Here is a 20816-nt window from a genome sequence, read left to right as displayed (position 1 = left end):
GAAACTTATCCTAGTTGTTTATATTTATACTTCACAGTCTGTTATTCAACTCAATATTAAATATACTTATAATATTATACACTATACAAATGAAATGAACATCATTCTAAAAATGTCCAAGTCAATTTTAATTTAGTTTGGTTGACCTAAAGAAATAAACCAATGTTTGTTGGTTTAAAAAAACCAAACAACAATGTTATTTATGGCCATATACATTTAATGCAGAATAAAAATATTACAAACATACACATATTGAGGTCCAATGTGAACCGCATCTGGTGCTCTTCTGACTCATTAATGAAATACATGTAATTACACATAAAGGTCACATGAGACAAACCAGTTATTTTCTTAGTGCAGCAGCAATAACGTAGCAGACAGACTGAATTATTATTTGTTTTCTTTTTACATGGCAAGAAAATTTTCAGATTATACTGTTATTTGAATGGCTATCATTCCTAAAAGGTTATAAATATTTCATTTATGGAGGAATTTAACAACAAGCCAGATGATTTTCCACATGACCAGCCTTTACATACTGTTATAATTTCAACAAAGTAGAAGCTACGAAAAGTCAATAACTTAAAACGCAGGAGCTAGCTCTCTTAGTGCCTTCCCCTTGAAGGCTAACATCTGCTAAAAGCAGATCTAACAGGCTGTTAGATGTTAGCCAACATCTGCTAGCCGTTTCAGAGCTAACAGCTAGCTGAACTAAACCACAAGCAGTCTTCTGCCACAAATCAAACTTCATTCAAGCACTATCCAGCAAAACTAAACATTCCCATTCAGCAGACAGTGCTGCACATCCTGTCATCTACTTTACACTTGTACATCAGCAACAACAACCAAACTGAAACGTGACAAAAGACTAAATCCTCAGAAAAGCCATGAAACACCATAGGTTGTTTTGGGGATTGGAATAGTTTTAAGATGAAACAAATCTGTGTAATTATGGCAAATATCATGGAAGATTAGTTATCTGCTGATGACCCCTGTGCAGGAATAAACTTATGATAAAAAAAATTCTGAACTTGATTAGGATTCAACTGAACCAGTGGAAGAAAAAAAAAGTTGTCTTTATCCTGAAACCAAAAGATACACAGAATCTACCTTAAAACTAAAACAACTAATTTGAGACCATTTATTCAATCTGTGCCAAATCAAACATTAGGATTTGCCACAATATTTAGCACTTTTACCTGTTTAAAAAAACTAATTTAACTGAAGCACTCTTTTCATTTGTACCATTGGTTAAACTGATCAGACTGTCCAGCAAAAGTTAAGTGGACTGTAAATATGACCCCTAATTTCTATTTGCCACTCTGAAAAATGGGAAAGATAAGTGAACCCATGATTTAGGAAAGGCAGGAAACGGCCAAAAGAAAACAGCAGCTGACCAAAACTTGCACATTAGGTGAATGAGAAATCTCAAAATTCATGCCCAATCTCCAGCACTGGTGCAAAGGGAACTGCAACAAGGTGCATCTTGATGTGAACATGCTAGCATAAGTTGTTTGTAAACATTTTCACCATGGTGCCAGTAACTGTGGCGTTCCTAAAGATAAAGCACAGAAATTCCTGGTCATAATTTCTTCTGACAATCTTTTTGTAGAGTCTGAGCAAAATAACTCAGAATTAAATCTTGCTGTTTTTTTTTTGTTTGTTTTTTTGTTTTTTTACCCATTATGCATTACAGAATACATACAGTATTGAATACGTTATGCAAGTAAGGAAATACGAGTAAAATACTGAGAATGTTGAGGCATAAAGTGAACAGGAGAAGACAAGAACAAGATTAAAACTAAACAACTGGAGTACTGAAGTAAATCTCATCACAGACAATGGTGGATCATTCTCTCTTTTACACACACACACACACACACACACACACACACACACACACACACACACACACACACACACACACACACACACACACACACACACACACACACACACACACACACAGTATCGATGTCATCCCAGGAATTGATAGTGATCACAAGAAGCAGCTTGTGAAAACAAGGTGGTGTCGGTTTCCAGGAGCATCATGCGTCCTTCTTGCTTCCCCAGCTGAACAGTCTGAATTTCTGAGACTTTCTCTTGGTTTTGTCCTTCTTTATGTCTGGGAGGAAAAGAGAAAAACAAAATCAAAATAGGCCTTTAAACAGAGTAAAGAAAAAAAAAAAATAACTACTGAAAGTTTGTCATGAACTTCATGAATACATTAAAGTGAAATGGCTCATCTTTAGCCCACGTTCCACGTTTAGTCGCCAACCTTTCACCGAGTTTCAATAAATCTCCACAACATTCCGCTCCGGGTTCCCGATCATGAATTGCAAATGACCAACAGAGTTTTCAAAAGGGTCAAATTAACCGGCAGTGTTAACCATTTTGTCTAACAAAGATGCGGGAAAAGCTTTTTTTTTTTCTTTTTTTTTCTAACGTTTGATTCCATTTTCCATTAACAGACATTAAATCAAATTAGCTGAAAACATCAGCCGGCAACACTCGTTAAAAATGCACCGTAAGTTCACAAAGACAAACTTTTCCCCAAGTTCTATCCACTTCAGCCAAACCTGAAATCTGTTCACTCGGATGCTGACTAAAATCACAGCGACGACGAGGTTTTGATTAATAATGAGCATAATGGAGAGAGGGGGTGGTGGAGACACTCACTGAAATTCATCATCATCTTGTTTAGCTCCTCATCCTCCTCTTCCTCCCTGTAGAAAAAAAAAAAAACAAGCACAAAGAGCAAACAAGTTTAGAATGAGTGTGTGTGGAAACACTCCATTTGTGTAGTGTTAGGAGAAATATGAGCATTCTGCATGAGGATCGTATTCAGAGCTCTGTGGTTTACATCAGATCAACACCGTAGCTTTAAAAAAGAAAAAGAAAAAAGGAGGACATACCTGAGCCTGTCCTCATCCAGACCTTCTACGATGGCGTTTCTATCGTTGACGATCTCCAAGAGTTTGTCCATGAGCTGCTTTTCCCTCTGTCTGTCCCGGAACGTTTTTAAATGTTCTGGAAACGCGACAGTATTTCAGTCACGCCGCAGAACTCGGGGTTTTTTCACTGAGATTGCTCCTCTGCAGAACTCACCTGGTTTTTCCATCAGCCTCCTGAGCTCCTGCTCCACACTGGGCTGCTCTTCTTCCAGATCCTGAGTTCGTCCTCTGCAGACACGAGAAAAGGAAACAAACAAACAAACACAAGCTCATTTAAAACAAATTGCAAAGAATTTCTAGCTTGATCTGCCTTGAATCAGAAGCTATTATGAACTGCTGTAATTTAAACAACCTTTATTTAGTTAGTTTGTTGTTGTAGATAAGTTCTGCCTTACCTACTTCATTTTTATATTAAGTCGGTATGGCAACATTTACTGGGTTATCTTGGATTCAAACAGTTAGCCTCCCTGCACGACAGTGAAAATGCATCATGATGTCAAATTAGCCAAAATGTGGATGGTTTATCATCTGTCCACAACAAAAACTATCTAACAAAGCATAAAAATGCTTAATGTAGCATATAATCAACACTCTTTATCAAAGAAAAAAAAATTCCACCATGCTCCTAAAGATCTGGGGAGAATCACACACACCTCCAAATTGCCCCTATAGGCAGGTTGAAAAATGTTCCTGCTATCAAACGTTGCAACAGGTTAAATTTCTGGGGTCTGCGCCTGCTCCCTCCCTCTCGCTCTCTGCTGCACTATCTACACAGACTGCTACAAATGCTAAGGCTAGTTAGCACGACCACCGATGTCGGTGGATAAACAGTTTTCCTGGAACAGTAAGTTGTTTCTCCGTCATTTGTATATTGTGCCGCACATACATGATGTTGGTTGACAGTGCTAAGACCCTCCCCTTGGCTCTGATTGGTTGTTTTGACCAGGTTTGTGGCACAGTTTTGCAGACTGAGGTGGTGGAGGAGTTGATTTTTTTTTTTCCACAGATCATCTCTTATACTGTGATGACATGGCGACAGTTTTAATATGGAAGAAACATGTTTCTGTAAGTTACGTACTGCACCTTTAAGGATGCGTCGACACCCTGGTAAAAATATATTCCTCTACTATGATCCTTTCAAAGCTACGATACAACAGACTGTGCTAAATGTGGATTTTGGATCTGCTACCAACAATTTTTTGATGTTTTTTTTTTTTTCTTAAGAGATTACAACAAAGTACTTTTTAGTTTATAGAGTTTTCGATGACACCCAGTACGTCCAAGGTCGTAAATTTGTTTTTCTGAACGACATTCTGATTCCAGCTACTGTTTGTTCAGCGTGGCCAGTGGGGGGCTTCAGCTGCCTTGTTCCTCGCTGTGGGACAGAGGAGGGAGGACACTGGGACCTCAAACTGTCGACCTTCTGGCCACAAGTCTGTTCCGCTAATTACTGAAAACCCTTTTTTCTTCACCCGTGTGTGTGTGTGTGTGTGTGCGTGTGTGCGTGTGTGTGCGTGTGTGTGTGCGTGTGTGTGTACTCACATATACACGAGCTCCGACTCACGACGCATGGCCACCTGCTTGTTTCTGATCAAGGTGAACCATTCGACCATGAGCTCGTCTTCGTCGTCGCCGCCGCCCTCTGTCGTACAACAGACACACGGCCGATCAGAGGCGCGTTCCCTTCCCTTTACATTTCCCTCCAGACGTGCATTCTGGGAGTCGCTGGCTCACCTTCCTCAGTCTTGCGCAGCCTCAACTCCAGCTCCACTCCTCTCCTCTCCAGTTCGTTTAGGTTTTCTTCGATCTCCTTCAGCTCCCGGATGATGTCCTCTTTGGGGATGTAGCCGGGCTTCGTCTGCAGATGTTCACATACGTGAGCAAAGTTTTGTGCAAAGTTTTAAAAAAAAAAAAATTCACAGATTTAACTCGTTTATTTTTTTAGATGTGCCTTCTGGGTTTTTTAATGGCATAAGATTGCACTCAGACTTTACTCATCTTTCCAAATAAAAAAAAAACACTTCTCTTTTTACATCTGTTTTTGTTTAACCTTTAGTCAGTTTTATCTTGAAAGGCGTGTCCCCCAGTGTATTAAAAGCCTGGAGGGCCACCAGGCTTTTCTTGTGCCCCCACTAGGCTATACATTGGTTATTCATTTAAGTCTTTTTAAAATATTTGCATTTTTTAAGACTTTATAGTTGTTGTTTAGGTATTAATCTTCCAATCTTTCAATAACACATAATTATCAAGTGATATTTTAAAATTTCCTGTAAATTTTAAACATTTTTTTAACTCAAAAACACGACGGGTCACTGTATGAATGACAGCCCTAACATCCTACCACCGGGCTTAGCAAGTTATCTGGGGGAACCTTGGAACATTTATCACTTGAACTGGAAAATATTTAAAATATCCGAAATAAATAAACGGAAACATTAAATAAAATGGACAGTGATGTCTAAACAAAACTGAGACCAAAGAACCAAACTGAAGACTTTGATCATCCAGTTTTTGATAGAAAGAGAGAAAGGAGAAAAACAATAAATCATGCAAATGGATATGATTGAGTTTGTTTTAATTTGTCATGCGATGAACTAATTTACTGTGACAGGCCTAATTCTTAAGCCTCATACCTTAGCATTCTTTGACTCGGACGTGGCGGCGCTGGGAATTTGTTCTTTCGGCCCATTCTGAGATTCTGATTAGAGATCAAATTCAAAATGTGAATGCAACATTGATTATTCTCAACTTCTTTAACAACTGAAAACTGAAATCCCAGTGCAGCTGATGTTGCCGTTACCCTTTGACACAGAAATGATGGTGCTGACCGCCGGAGGCCCAGCAGAGGGCTCTGAAGTCCTTGTCGCTCCATTGCTGTAAGGTTTAGGCGAAGACTGAGGAAGACCTGCTGGTCTGAACAGACAAGATTAAAATTAGGCAAAGAAACCGAGAATTTAATCAACCTCATTTCATCTACTTCAATCCACCCCGGTTCTGCCACAGCATTTCTGAGTTTTGATTTATAAAAGGCGAAGGAAAAGGAGAGAGAATTCTCTGGAAGGAGCATATGCTGCACCGCGGAGAACTCCGCTCCGTCCTGACGCCATTTGGGGCGGAAGGGGAGAGACGGAGAGCAGCGACAACAAATGACGGCTGGGCCATTTGGCTGAGCAGCGGGTTCAGGCGTCCTGTAGGAGGACGGATGGAGGGACAGGAGGGACGGACAAGACATGAGGAGGGAAGAAAGATCTCCAAGAATTAAGGCTCCATGTCAGTATGCTGAGAGGACACCTATGTACAAACACTCCCTGCTGTTCGAACAGAAAGGAAGGGAGTCACTAGTGGACAGATGTTAACAAAAAGATAAAAACAAGCCGATTAAAAAAAAAAAAAAAAATTATGTTAGTTAATAGAATGGCTTACTTTGATTCTTTGGAGATGGGCTTCAGCTTTGACCTCCAGGCTCCAGGAGACTCATTTTCTGACGCTGCAAAAAAAAAAAAAAGTATAAAAATAAACAAACAGGAAACATCAAATCCGTTTTTTATTTTATCTCCTCTGGTCATCTTCCTTCACTAAACTGCAAAAAAACCACAAAATTTTACCAAGTAATTCTGGTCTAGTTACTGGTGCAAATATCTTTGAACACTTGAAATAAGATAAAATTGACTTACAAGCAAAATATAGGAGCTTATTTTAAGTCACTAATTCCTAAATACCAGTACCAGTTCCACTGGCACATTATTTCCCATATAATAAAATTTTTTCCCCATCTTATACATAAACAATCTGCCACTGGAACTGGTACTTGTCCATTGCCAGATTATTAAGGAATCATTGACTTAAAACAAGCTCTTATATTCCACCAAAAAGTTACTTATTATTCAGTTATGTCTAAGGGTTATGGTTAGGTGAACCTAAGGTATTTTTACTAGAAACTACACCAAAAATACTTAATATTGTGTGTTTTTGCAGTGTAAATGTGATTTTCCAGTATATGAAAGTTTCAAGTTCATAGTATTAAAAAATCCTTAGGCCCTACACATACACAGAATATTTGGAATTTATGCAAAATGTATAACAAAAAAACTGAAATAAATAAAGAATCACTTATTCTGTCAATAATACATTTTTTGAATTAAAAACAAATATTTTGCCACTATGACAATCTTAAAGAAATGGGAAAACCAAATGCATTCTGGGTTACAGTCAGGAAACAATTAAACTTGGTGCCACCAATCAAAAGAAGTAAAATTGGAGTCCAAATAATTCCAGAACCAAGAACAGTGTTGTAACTATCACACATTGTGTGGCGGTGTAAGGCTGATTTAGTTACCAGAGGGATAAAAGTTCTTCAAAATGAAACTCTAGACATTTGAAACGTTGACGCAGCCGTCTGTTCTGACAGAACAACCGTCACGAACAGGCATTTAAAACTACTCTGAGATCCTGATAAAGGACGGTAAAGCTTCTGGAATAATCCAGAACTCAACAAATTTATTTTTTTATTTTTTAATGGACCAATGAAGCGTGTGAAACTTCGTTTTACTCACAGCCAGGTTAATGATGCAGCCACTTCATGGGCTTAAAATCATGTAGCCCAGAGGGGAAAAAATACTAAGTGGATGATTTCACACATGACCAGCCAACGTTCCCCTGACAAGTTTATTACTTTTATTGGTTATTATTTGGATTCTCATCTTGCCTTAGGTCAGTGCAATGGATTTACTTATGCATTATATTTATTCTCTTCTAAATTAATTGATTTTTGTTTCAATGACATGCATATACACTGGTTAGCGGCTGAGAGGTAGGGCGTGAAATATGGTGCCTTATCCAAATTTAACCAGCAGATGGCCCCGTAGGCAGCTAATTGGAAACACTTCAGCCAGTTAAGTTTTGGCTAGTTAAAAAAATAAAATGAACAGCTTCCTTTACTGTGTCTACACTGCAGGAACACAAAATCAGATCAAGTATTCTTGGTCAAAACTTTGAAAAGTGTAAGTTGGTTTTAAAACTAACTTCTTTTGAACCGTCTTCTTTTGAAAAAAAAGACAAAACTAACTAACAAGTAACTTTTCAGCAAGATATAAGAGCCTGTATTAAGTCAATAATTCCTTAATATTGATGAAAAAGTACTAGTTCCACTGAAAGATTATTTCACTTATAACACTGGAAAAATGTCTTCTCATAAGTGAAATAATCTGCCAGTGGAACAAGGACTTTTTCATCAATAATACGAATTATTTACTACAAACAAGCTCCTGTATCATACTGAAAACATACTGGTAAATTTGTTTAATCTTATTTCAAGTTCAGCAACAGTACTATAATACTTGGACTTTATTCTCACAATTTCTTTTACTTAATTTTATAATTTCATTTATTTTTATTTTCTTATTCTGGCCCTAATACTCAGTAGTAGAAAGTAATGCTGCAGAAAACTCTTCAACTAGAGACATTGCTGAGTCTAAGTGTCACTTCACTCCCTTTTTATTTCTGTCACAAAAAATTTCCCTCTCAAAGATTTAGTTATTTACATTGTGACTTTAAATGAATAAGATACATTCCACACCTGAATAAGCCCTGCCATGCCCTGCCTTAGACTGCCATGTCAGATGAGATAACTCCTTGAAAGAGTGTGTTTAACCTGATGTGTTGTGGGAGGTTTGGGGAGGTTTCAGGCCTCCCCTGTCTGGAGTCTTGTCTGCTCCTCCGCTCCGACCGGCTGCAGACTTTTCAGGCTCTGGAGTCTGCAGATCCGCCAGGAGAGACGGGTCTGCTTTCAGCTTCACCTTCCCCCGGACGGCCCCCGTTTCAGTCTTCTTTGGCGTCTCCTCCGGAGGTCTGAACACAACAAATTAAACTCACTCAAAGTCATTCTTTTTCACAAGAAGTTAGATGTGACAAAGAGTTAAAGTATGCAACTTTTCAAAAAAAAAAAAAAGTTTTTTTTTGCATATTTGTTAAAACTGTCATTAATTGTGACAGTAAAGTATAAGACAGATAATCTGTGAAAAAAAAAAAGAAAGAGCTCTTCTGCCATCTGAAGAAATACACCACTCTGTCAGAAACAGCCAATAAGAAGCAGGAGGAGGGTCTTAGTGCTGTCGATCAACTTTGCCTACAAGCCGCTTACAACTTCCTCCTCTCTTTGTTTCGTTAAAGCTGGTTCACCACAAAGGAGCCTGCCATGAATGTTAAAGCTAGTTAGCATGGCCAACGATGATGTGGATAAACAATTTTCCTTTAACGGTGAGTTAAAGTTCTGTTAGAACATTGAGCAGCATGTACATGATCTGATTGACAGCACCAACACCCTCCTCCAAGCTCTGTTTGGCTGTTTGTGACTGGGAGCTGTGCATTTCTTCAGATGGCAATAGCAGATCGAGCAGAAGGTAATTTTTTCACAGATTGTCTCATGTTATACTGACAGGAGCTGTTTCCATTACAAATGTATGCAAACCTTTGTCTATTTTCTGCTAATGTCAAAAAGAACACAATTTTGCAATTGAGGTGTTTCCATTAAAATAAGAAATATAATTAAAATCAAACATGAATAAGCTTATTCACACTAAATCATGTCAGCGACGGATGAAGACGGTTACATGAGATATATTCATAATTCAGCCAATCAGAGGAGATGTTGGCGTCTTATTCAATCATTGAAGCAATAAGCCCTTTAAACGTGGGAGTGTCTACGTATGCAAAGTTTTGGGAAATTGTAGACGGCCATTTTACAGAAGAGTTATGGTTTCAACAGGTTGGCTGAAACACAACTTTTTATAAACTGTGTGATGCTGTGTGAGCAAAAACAAACCATCATCCAGTTTCTACTTCCTGTCTTCTTCTTTGTGATTTTCGCCAGTAGTAACATCTGGCTGTTGATCATAATACTTGTAATGAGAAAAATGTTTTTCAATACGGCTGAAAACTCACCTCATTGTAGTGCAAAAACCTTTTATTGAAAATCGTGAGTTTTTTTCAAAATTGTCTTGTTTCCATAGAGTGGATATATTTTCCTAATTTCAATTACGCAATTTCACTGTTAACGCAAACTTAGTTAGTTTTAATAAATATGCAAAAGACATGTTTTAGTCAAAGTTACATACTGTAGCATTAAGGATAATTCTTCCATTCTGATCAGGCTTACTTGTCAGTTTTTCGGAGTGCTACGTTTGTCCACGATGGCTTGCTGCTGTTGTTGTTGTTGTTCTCCTCGGGAAGTTTCTTGGAGATGAAAGCTGCTGCTGTTGCTCTCGTCTTATCGTCGTACTCTTTAGCATTTTTACTCGCCTTGCTACCCACAGCAGTTGTTTTAGCTGCGCCCCCTTTATCCACATCTTTAACATTGACAACCATGGTTACAGTCTGACCCGGCAACACGTCCTGCCCCTTGCTGTTCGTGGTCTGGCCTTTATTCACAGTTGTACTAAAAACTGTCGTCTTTTTCTCCTCGTGGTTGGTGCTGTCATCCGATCGTAAAAACTTCATCTTTGACTCCCACGTTTTGGCCGCGGTGACGGAGGTCCGGGGTTCGGCCGTGGGGTTGGTGCTGACAGCCGTCGTAAAGGTAGGCGGTTTGGACACAGGTACCTTCGGGGTTTCCTTAACAACAGAAGCAGGAGCTGAGACAGGTGAAGCAGAAAACGAGCTGGAGCCGTTCGGAGGAGAGCCGGGCTTTTCTGTTGCCCACGTCGGCCCAAGTCTGGACGGTGTTTTAGCCGGAGCCACTGTGGCGGGTTTAACGGGTTCGGGTTGGGAACTAAATTTGGAAATGTGGGCGTTTGTGGGAAGATCGCGAAACGGGGAGCTCATGTTCGTCGAAAGGGACCTGAAATGCAGGAAAGAAAACGTGGTTTTAATAGATTATATTTTTTTGAACTGGTCGTACAGAATTCTTCTGTTTTTACTTTTGTGGTCACAAATAAATGCTTCAGAGCATCAAATTTTAACATCAAAAAGTGCGAATTAGCGTGGTAAAAAAAAAACAACCCTCTACACTTTGCTTCATACAGATAGGTGCAGATCGCCTGGACCTTCGGCTATTGAGAAGCAATTACTTCCTGCAGGCATGGACTCTGTTGAAGTTTTAAATGACTGGATAAAAATGTTCCCAATCACTAAGTCCAGTTACTTCTGAAGTCAAACTAACACAGCATTTCAAGAGAGAATAGTTCAAACATATTTGAGGTTTGCAGTCTGGACAATGATCCAGACAGCTCCACCTCTGAATGGCACAAAATAAAAGAAACAAATGAATGTTTTCAACTGGCCTAGTCAAAGACTGAACTTAAATTCAATGAAGACATTAAGGTTGAATTAAAATAAGTTTGTAGCATCATTCTTTGCTAAAAGCAAATATGAGAAAATCCCAGTGGTTTTCAAACCGAAACAAGGAACTTCAACTTCAACGTGTCTTCTGAGTCCAATCAAATTTATCTGGCACTGCAGATAATTAACCATTTTAAAGAATATTCCTAATCTACACTTAAATTGCACAGCAATTCAGCCTCATTTACAGACTTCCAAATTATTTCTTCCATTTCATCATGCTTTATATTATTATGTCATATTATTTATTGCGATTCAAATGAATTTCAGGAATCCATCCTCCCATAAGTGTCCTTACCTCGCACAGTTCCTGTGATAGAGCTTTCCCTCCACTAGGTGTCTCTGCACCAGGTGAACGTGTTTGTTACATGACACACATTTGTTGCTTAAAGTTCCTGCTTGAGATTTCTCAACATGATGCTCCTGAAAGACAAAGAAGACACCAGTTAATGAGGAACTTCTTTAAAGACAGCAATGAGGACATCTACTTTTTTGGGAAATTAATTTTTGTTCTAGATGACGATTAGGCTTGTTGCAATAAATTGCATGATAAAACAAGCTCAATCATTTCCATCTGTATGATTCATCATTTCTCTCTTTCTAATAAAAACTGGATGTTAAAAGTCTTCATTTTCTTCAAAGTCAAATTTGTTTACAGTGGCGTCATAACTTATTTTTTACTTGTTTCTGTTGTTTTGTTTATTTAGGATATTTCAAAATGTCTTCCAGTTTCAGTGTTAAATGTTCATCAGAATCTAAAGTTCATTGATCTCTGAAAATGCATTGATATTACGTATTACATGAAAATGGTCAACAATATTAACATTCATCATGGTAATGACTGGGACAATTTATCGTCCGTCAAAATTGGTTATTGTGACAACATGAAGAATCTTTCATCTGGAGTCGTTTATGTCATTGTTACAATAGATTTCACTTACAATTTTGTGAGTGAATACTTCTCAAAATAAGCGGGAAAAAAAAAATCATCCAGCCTGCGAGTTCCAAATGCAGCCTGAAAGTGTCTTTACCTGCGTTGAATTTCTGATCTGTTTAGGCGACGGAGACGGTTTTGTAACGTTGGCAGAGCGGGGAGGACTGTTCTCCCTGCTGGGTTTAGATCCTGGAAACACCTTGGCAGTCACCGCCTGGTTCTTCTTCCCTGAAGGTTCGTCGTTGGTGCCCTCTGCCGGACGCTTTATACCCGCCATGCCGCCAACTGAACGCAGACGTAAACGAATTACATGAGAAAAGCCAGACAAAAACGTAGGTTGAGGTAATGAAGCAGGGTTAGAACTCACTAGGGGAGCGTCCATGGAAGTAGTTGTAGTACTGAGAGACATACGTCAAGATACTGAGGCGGTCAGGAACCCTGAGAGCCACCATGTCTTCCGCGTCCAGCAGAGCCGGAATGCCCAGTTGTTCTTCTGCAACTTTAAAGGCCTAAAAATGGGGGAAAAAAAGATGTTTAATCAACAAAACATAAAAAACGATGTCATTTTTTGTAGCTAAACAAAACCAGACAATTGATAAAGTAATAAAGAGGAAGCTGTCTGACTTTGTGTAAGGGTTTTTGGCTTTCTTAGGCCTCGGTGGGGCAAAAAATATTGAATATTATAAGTTTAAATATTAGTAGAAAAGTGATCATGCCTTCTCATCTTTAGAAATTTGTTCTTGCACGCCTGGTATTGAAAACATCTCAGAGCCTGTTTTTTCACAGCTCATGTAGAACGAAAGGCGGCGAGGAGCAGTTTGGCAACTCGTTGACTCTCACTCAGCAGTTCAATGGAAACGAAACAAGCTGAGGCCTGCCAGTGACCACCAGATACACGACTTAATCAGAAACCAGATCATTAGCAGAGCCTTTCAAAACTCACTTTGTCGTTGACTTGCCCTGCCTCTTTCTAAAAATGCTCAGTGGAGTCAGTCTTTCACCAAAACTGGTTACAGAGTTTCTGGAAAAACCTTGCAATGAAGCCATTTCACTCCGAGTATAGCAGACGTGTCTCATAATGGATACCTTTCTTCACATCCAGTTTTTTTCCCTCATTCATAATTAAACAAATAAATGCAGCTGGAATCAGATTGGCAAAACTGTACATTTTAATTTGGGCAGAGTGACTCAACACCTTTGTTTCATCATCCATTTGTCGTCCAGATATCATCCAGATTTGGACTGGACTATATGCCTGAAAAACGTATCACGATAACGTAAAGCTCAAAACAGTCAAGTTTCCGTAATGCTGCCCCTTTGAAAAATTGTCAGCGATGCGACAATACACCAGGATTAGCAGTGAGTCAGCTAAAATTCAATCAACTGGAGAAGTTCAATCAGGCAACAATGTTTCAATAGGTACACAAAGAAAAACAAAACACAAAGTTAAGTGACTAAAGAAAAACCAACAGACTTTTTCTGCTGGTCCAAAACAAAGAGTAAAGATATCTTTGGACAAGAGAATCTGTGCCACACATCCATCCTCCAATGCTGAGCCAGACTCCCTATTTATAAACCCAAACAATTCTTCTAAGAATTTTCTGACAGTAGTTTTTTTATAGTAGGTTCCTAAGTGAGTGAAATGACAGGAAAAGTATCAAACAGGCAGCTGGATAAGAGCTGTTGAAGCAGTCTAAGAGCTACAGTGCTTCCTTTATTATCTCCCTTTGTGTACGAAACATTGGGCCATCCTTTATGACACGCAGTAGATCATTTCTTCCCACAATTGTTCTCAGCTTGGACTTCCAAAACAAAACCATTATTGTGCTGCAACAGCACTTGCTGGGACTCACCCAAATGTAATGAAAAACAAGACAGAATATTTATGATACAAACTTGTTAGCCAGTGCTAAAAAACCTTATAACATCTTACCAGCTTGTTGTTGTCGTAGACATCTTCCTTCTTCAGGGAATCAAAATTGCTGCAACAGAGAAATTAAAAAAAAAAAAAAAGGAGAAGAAGAAAGAAACATGAGCTCAAACTTTCCCAGCTACCTTTATTAGTTTTGGAGCAGTGACATGAGTTCTTTAGTCATGCATAGTTCCCTCTCTTCACCATGACATGACAGTGCGAGTGAGTCAGACTAAATGTATGTCTGCTCTGTCACTGATCCCATGCATCCAAAACTGAAACTAACACATGGCTCAATCTACAAGAATCACACGGCCCGTTGTTGAGCAACTCCAGCAGCGCATTTAACCACCGCTTAGAGCTCCAGAAACACGACTAAAATTAAAAAGTGCTGCAATTCTGTGGTCTGGCGGCTGGTGGAGGCTGGGATGGAGAACACACTGGGTGCAGTTTTTATCTCCGTTTGATACGACGCTGCCGTTAAAGAAACACGTCAAGGAAGGAAAAACAAAGGTGGAAGCCGGCCAAGGTTCAATATGTGATAAGTAAAGGGTTTGTAATAGCTAAGTAATTAATCCGAGAATGAGCTCATATCAAGTTTACTCGTATCCTGGCGATATTCTGGCAATACCGAGGACAATATTTACATATTTCTGCCCTAATGAAAGCTGCTTGTTTTGAAAAATGTCTTCAGAATCAAGAGCTGACTTTTTTTCCCTTCTTCTCCTAAGATAAACATGAGAAAGGAATGCGAGAGAGAGACACTACAGAAGTTACATTTAGCTTCCAATAAGGCAGATTTATAAATAAATCTTCTCCCTGCTTTCTGGAGCTGTTGAGAAATGATCCTGCATTTCTCAACCCCTTCTTGTACATTTCACAGAAGCTTTTACTTTGTCTAAAAAGCAACTTTTACAGTTGAAGCTCTGATAAGAACAGACAATGGAACTGTAAAGTTGAGTAAAATGGGAAGAAATGACTTATTCTTACACACAGGTTTTAAAAAAACAAACATATAATCTGATCATTTCGCTGACAAAGTTTAACACTAAGTTTATCCTCAAATCTTCATTTCTATTCTGAACAGCATCAAGAGTTCTTGTGTACCTAAAGATCTACGTTTTCATGACAAGGAAGACCAACAAAAAAACATTATTTTACTACAGATTTGTCAATAACTGAAAAGTATTACCATGTACTGTACAGGATATGAACTCAATACTTGACTGGTCCTCGTTTTGAACAAATGACTCTTTAAGTAGTGGCCACAACTGCAGTCTACACCATTTTGATCTCCCTGAATCCCGAGTTTTACTTCACCATACTTTCTTCCTTCCACTAAACTTTCCAATAATATGCTTAGATGCAGCAGTCTGGCCTTTGCTTCTTATCAACTACCCATCAGTGGTTTAGTTTTGGTTTCATTCGGTATTCAAATTGACTGACAATTACAAACAGAAATAATCCAAACCATCAAAATGAATAAAAATAGACTTATATCACTGCAAAGAATTTAAGTTTGGCATATTTCAGTGTTTGAATCGAATTACTGAAATCAGCTTTTCAGTTATATTCTACTGATGTGCATTTTTGTTAACCATTTAACATTTGTAATATCTAACTATTACTCTCAAAAAGTTATACTGATGGTGAAAGTTTAATCGGCTCTTTCACCAGATTAGTCCCGTTGAACCATGAGCTCCACTGAGTCCACGGCTCAACTTTTTCTCCAAACTTCTCCTCCTCAGACCCACACGAATGAGGTTTGTTCTCTCTTCTTATTGAATCCATCATAAAACTGAATGAAAATAAAACCGCTGATAGAGCCTGAGCAGTAAAAATATAATAAAACAAAGCGCAAACAGATCCTCCCTTGCGTTTTAAAGCTCCGGACTCACACGGCAGACCTCGCCGCGGTTCCTGCTTTCACAGCCGCTATACTTACATCAGGTCGGGTCTGTGTTTGTGGATGAGGGCGCAGAAAGCCAAGCCGTCCCTGAAGGACGTGGTCATGTTGGTGATGGACACATCCCGGTAGCCCTCACACTGGATCCGGCACCACTGCTGCAGAGCCTTCACGGCCGACATCCCAGACCTCAGAGCCCGCACAGAGTCCGCACGGAGCCCGCAGATCGGCGGTGGAAGTCCCGGAGCTCCTCCTCGCTCACTCCTCCGCTTCCCCCGCCTCTCTCCCTCTCTCTCTTCCCGGCGAACTTCAGGGAACTTTCCGCGGCCCCACCGACACGATGGATCTAACAAGAGACTGACTCAGACAAGCGTGTCGTTTGGGAATCACCCTGTTCTCCCTCAGCTGATACAGTGGAAATAACCAGGTTGTGACACCTGTGGAAGGTCGGGTCTGACGTGGTGTGGGTGGAGCTTCACGGAGCTTCTTTAGGTGTTTTTTGCGTGGGCCAGTCCCGAAGTTGAAAACACAGAAATCATACAAATCATTTCAAGATTAAATGCATAATTCGGATTTTCTTTTCAAATAAAACTCCTTGTGCTGGTACATGGAATACAGCAGGGGCGGAGCAAGGTTGCATGGGGCCGACAGTGGCGCCACCAAGGGGGTGAAGGGTTGGGAGGGGGCAGAGGTGTACAGGCCATCCCATATAAATGTAATTTAAAGCTGATGTATGTAACTTTTATTTTTTAAAAAAAATAAAAACATGTTTTTTACATGTTTGTTAATACTTTCACTATCTAGTGACAAAATAATATGAGACAGATAATCTGTAATAAAATTCAGCTCCTCCACCTTCTCCCTGCTGCTTTGTAGTCTGAAGAAGTGCACCGCTCCTGACCAAAAGCAGTCAATCAGAGCAAAGAGGAGGGTCTTAACGCTATCAATCAACCTTGTGAACACGCTGCGGAATGCACTAATGGTGGAGAAACAGCTCACTGTTACAAAAAAACGTTTATCTGCCAACATCGAAGTAGCACACACTGGCATGATTGACAGCGCTAAGACCCTCCTCCTGGCTCTGATTGTTTTTTTTCTTTCTAATTAGCAGTAAGAGAAGGCAGATTTTTTCACACATTATCTGTCTCATACTATCCTGTCTCAACAAATATGTAATTTTTTTTTATAAAAGTTACATCAAATATAAACCCACTCAGACGGACAGTCTTATTAGTTTAATTGTATTATGAACTGATGAGCACAGGCTTCAAAAACTTGCAACGTCTGTTTTATTTCAAATTAATCTATCTTTTTTCTCCCCCTGTTGTTCGTAGTGCATTTTCAATATTTCATTGTTGGTTCTGCCCTCAAATGACGATAGGGTCATGTAATTAAATATTTTTAAAAATAGGAGGGTTACACTATTTTAAAATGATAAATTACAAGAAATTTGTTGTTTTGAGGTGGGAATCATAAAGCCTGGGTGTCAGTCAGTCCCGCAGAAAATTATATATCAGAGTTGAAAAGATGTGACAATGATGGACTGAAAAGCATCCACATATACCTCTTATTTCACATGCTGGCTCTGGTCTGCCGTTCATCTCAATATATGAGAATGTTCCCAATTAATTTTTTTAAAATCAACATCTTCCTGCTCTTAGTTTGTAGTCATCTTACATGCCTCACAGAAATCTGTTATTAGCTATCAAGGTTAACTCATGTGCACAATACTTTATAATATGCATTGTGCTAGTATTTTTCTAGCCCTGGGATAAAAAAGTGAAAACAGTTAATCGGGTGTGGTTGAGCGGGTGAGATCCAGCTTGTCTGGTCCTGCTCAGGTGGGTGTGTTAAAGGCGGTGGGCGGCGTCGGCTCGCTAAAGTCACCTGACACCTTCTGTGTTCATCAGAGTAACAACAAAAAGGAGGAAGAGGCTTTGTTTAGGTAATTCAAACATGTGAATACCTGCAACCTTAGCACCTTCTCCACAGTTCTCCTCATCTGCCCACTTCTTATGACAGCAAAATGTCGTGAACGTCAGTCCAGTGAGGGATTATTGTTAATCAATAACAGAGGAAATGTTACAGTGGTGCAGACCGGACCACAAAGTTCATACTTTGTAAAACATCACAAGCGCCTCAAGTTATTTAAAAGGCTGGCCGCTTCTATTTTTCTCAACACATCCAACCTTCAAAAATTTCAGTTGCTTAATCTCATGTAGCCTTTATGTCTCAGGTAACACAGTAAATGTAAAACATTAATACTTTTTTTACTAAATGGTGGCTCCAGTTCCATAAGTTGACCTTATTTGCTGCGATCTTGATCGGATTTCATGTCAATTAAATATAATTTGGTAAAAACAAACAAACAAACAAAAGGCTTACGTCAACAAATTCCTGTTTTGAAATGGTTGGCTAGTCAAAACTTTTGCTAATTGACTGTTAAAGCACATTATTACTATGAGGAAGAGTGTACAGAATCTAGGCTGACTGACAGGAAATATCTGCATGACTGAACTTAAACCGGTTCCTGACAAGCTACAGAAATATACATGAACTTTATGAAGATGGCTCAATTTTCCTTTGTCAAACTTTCAGAAGTTATGTCCTCCTTTACGAATCATCTCACTGTAAGTAAATTAATTAAAATGACAATGCTAGAAGAGTAAAGAACCACTATGTAAGTTTAACAATTTCTAAATTACATTTTTTAGATTAACTTTCTAAAGGCGCCAACTTTAGTTTTAACAATATTTTTTATTCACATGATGGCCTAAATATTTGAGCAGTTAAAGCATTTAAAACGAATTATAAGAAACCGGAAATTCAGGTTTTGCAGTTGCCTGACCTTAAAACTATATGAGCTGAATTTCGGTGCACTATATTTTGAATATGATCTAATTGGAGTGTATTTCCTGAAATTCAAACTAAACTGAACTACTGTCTGATGAATTGCTACTTGACTAATTTTAATGCCCAATTCCTTTTAAAAGTGCAGATATGACGCTCACTTTGTCACAAATTGTTGCATTTCCTAAGGTCAATCTTGAAAGCAAACGTCTCAGACATTAATAGAAATGTAGCAGGTTTACTGTATCGAAGCCCAACTTTTTGTTGTGTCTTCAGACTCTTTCTTTTCATCGCAGCTGATGATATAGGGTATCATCTTTAATATGTTCATACTCTCTTAAAAAAAACAAATATTGTTCCCAAATTCTGTAGTTTCCTAGACTCCATGCATCGACCAATCACGTCACGTCTTGGAGTTCTCGAACTTTCCACGGGGAAAAAAAAACGTCAACTGAAGCGACCGCCATTGCAGGACGTCCGTAGAGCCGGAAGTAAGAAGGTAAAATCGTTTTTTTATTTGATAAATTGTAAATAAAGTAACGTAGAATTTCTTAATAAGGATATTTATTTATGCTGTTTAGTTACTAAGTCGGTCTGTTGTGACTAATACTTCCTTGACATCGGTCAGTGATGGTTAGCTTAGGATAGGGCAGACATTTTGTGAGAGATTAGAGAATGGAGAATTCATACCATCTAATAAACTCATGGAAAACTGTGACAATTTTAGGCAGACATAATAAAAAAAATCACCAGTGTATAAACCAATCAGGATAAATACTGTGGGGGCTTCATTGTTCCTGCATTCAAATTCAAAAATACTTTATTAATCCCAAAGGGAAATTAAACTCACTTTCTAGTGGCTGAGATTTCTTGCAATGTTACTGATGTATTTGCAAGTTTTTATTTTATTCTGGTTTTCTTATTTTCTTTTTTTTCTGGTGCATTCTATCACAAATGATAATGAATAATTTTAGGTTTCAAAATTGTCAGTTTCAGCTTTGGATAAAAGCTAAAAGTACTTTTTTAAAGCATGAACATAAAACCCTGGACAAAGTTATGCCAGGGGAGTGTTTTTTTGTTTTGTTTTGTTTTGTTTTGTTTTTTCTCCTGAATTAAGATGAATTATTTAGCCTTGGAGAATTTGCAAAAAGCAAGAGTTTCACCTTGTAAGAGACAGTCAGGGAAGAATGTGAAATTCTTTAGGAGAGGCATTCATGAACTGAAAATCTTCTCTCTAGCTCTTAAGTACTTTCTCAAAAAAAAAAAGTATTTTCAGCCTAGGGGCCATGTACAAAGTGTTGCATATTTTTTAAGTTTGTGACAGGAGAAAAACTTTTGCTTTCAAACTTAATAAATGAAAAAAAAAGTTCATAATGTGCACAACTCCAGTTGTCCTGATTTGCCCTTCTGCAATGAGCAGAAATAAAGTTTTCAGTGGACAGACTCTATGGGACTGGAGCTGTCTCCTACGCAGCATCTAAATGGCAGGAAAAGTAGGCGAGTTGCTAGTAAACATAAGTAGATTTTCCACTGTTCATTTTAGCTCAGGTCAGATGTGTTTGTGTAAATACCAAAGCTGATCAGGGATACTTGTCCATTTAAAGCACAAACCTCATCACTGATCCCATTTCAATTGACTTTAAAAAGTTTTGTGTCCAAGGAGACCCAGTAGATTGCATAGAGTCACTGACTAGTGACGATTGCTTGCATTGTGTCATTGACTTTATAGCAATCGCTCATACTGAGCATGCATGTAGCAGCAGTGAAGAGAAAAACTCCCCTTTAACAGGAAGAACGAGCAGAACCAGAACCTATAGCTCAGTACAAGCAACTGGGGGTTTGAGAAGAAACAGATGAACCGATGTAGGAGTATGTTGTATGTTAATGAAGAGTCAAAAAGCAGAACAATTAGTTGATTGCAGCCTA

At 38.7% G+C, this 20816-nt stretch overlaps 1 protein-coding gene across 1 annotated transcript; it reads right to left on the bottom strand.

Moving 5' to 3' along the window:
- Positions 1 to 196: 196 nt before the first annotated feature.
- Positions 197 to 16467, bottom strand: micall2b (mical-like 2b). The gene is made up of 16 exons (XM_015005432.2): positions 16080 to 16467; positions 14156 to 14204; positions 12590 to 12731; positions 12320 to 12507; positions 11587 to 11711; positions 10108 to 10788; positions 8605 to 8801; positions 6378 to 6441; positions 5755 to 5867; positions 5588 to 5652; positions 4689 to 4812; positions 4497 to 4596; positions 3109 to 3182; positions 2916 to 3030; positions 2680 to 2726; positions 197 to 2125 (listed from the first exon to the last, which is right to left on the bottom strand). The coding sequence occupies exons 1-16, from the start codon at positions 16220 to 16222 to the stop codon at positions 2049 to 2051; spliced, it is 2304 nt and encodes a 767-aa protein (XP_014860918.2). The 5' UTR covers positions 16223 to 16467; the 3' UTR covers positions 197 to 2048.
- Positions 16468 to 20816: the final 4349 nt, after the last annotated feature.

Source organism: Poecilia mexicana, unplaced genomic scaffold, assembly GCF_051168715.1.
Source record: "Poecilia mexicana isolate PSO_F unplaced genomic scaffold, ASM5116871v1 scaffold_2, whole genome shotgun sequence".
Lineage (NCBI taxonomy): Eukaryota > Metazoa > Chordata > Actinopteri > Cyprinodontiformes > Poeciliidae > Poecilia > Poecilia mexicana.
The sequence above is the reverse complement of the archived record's forward strand: the minus strand, read 5'-3'. Positions and strand labels throughout refer to the sequence as shown.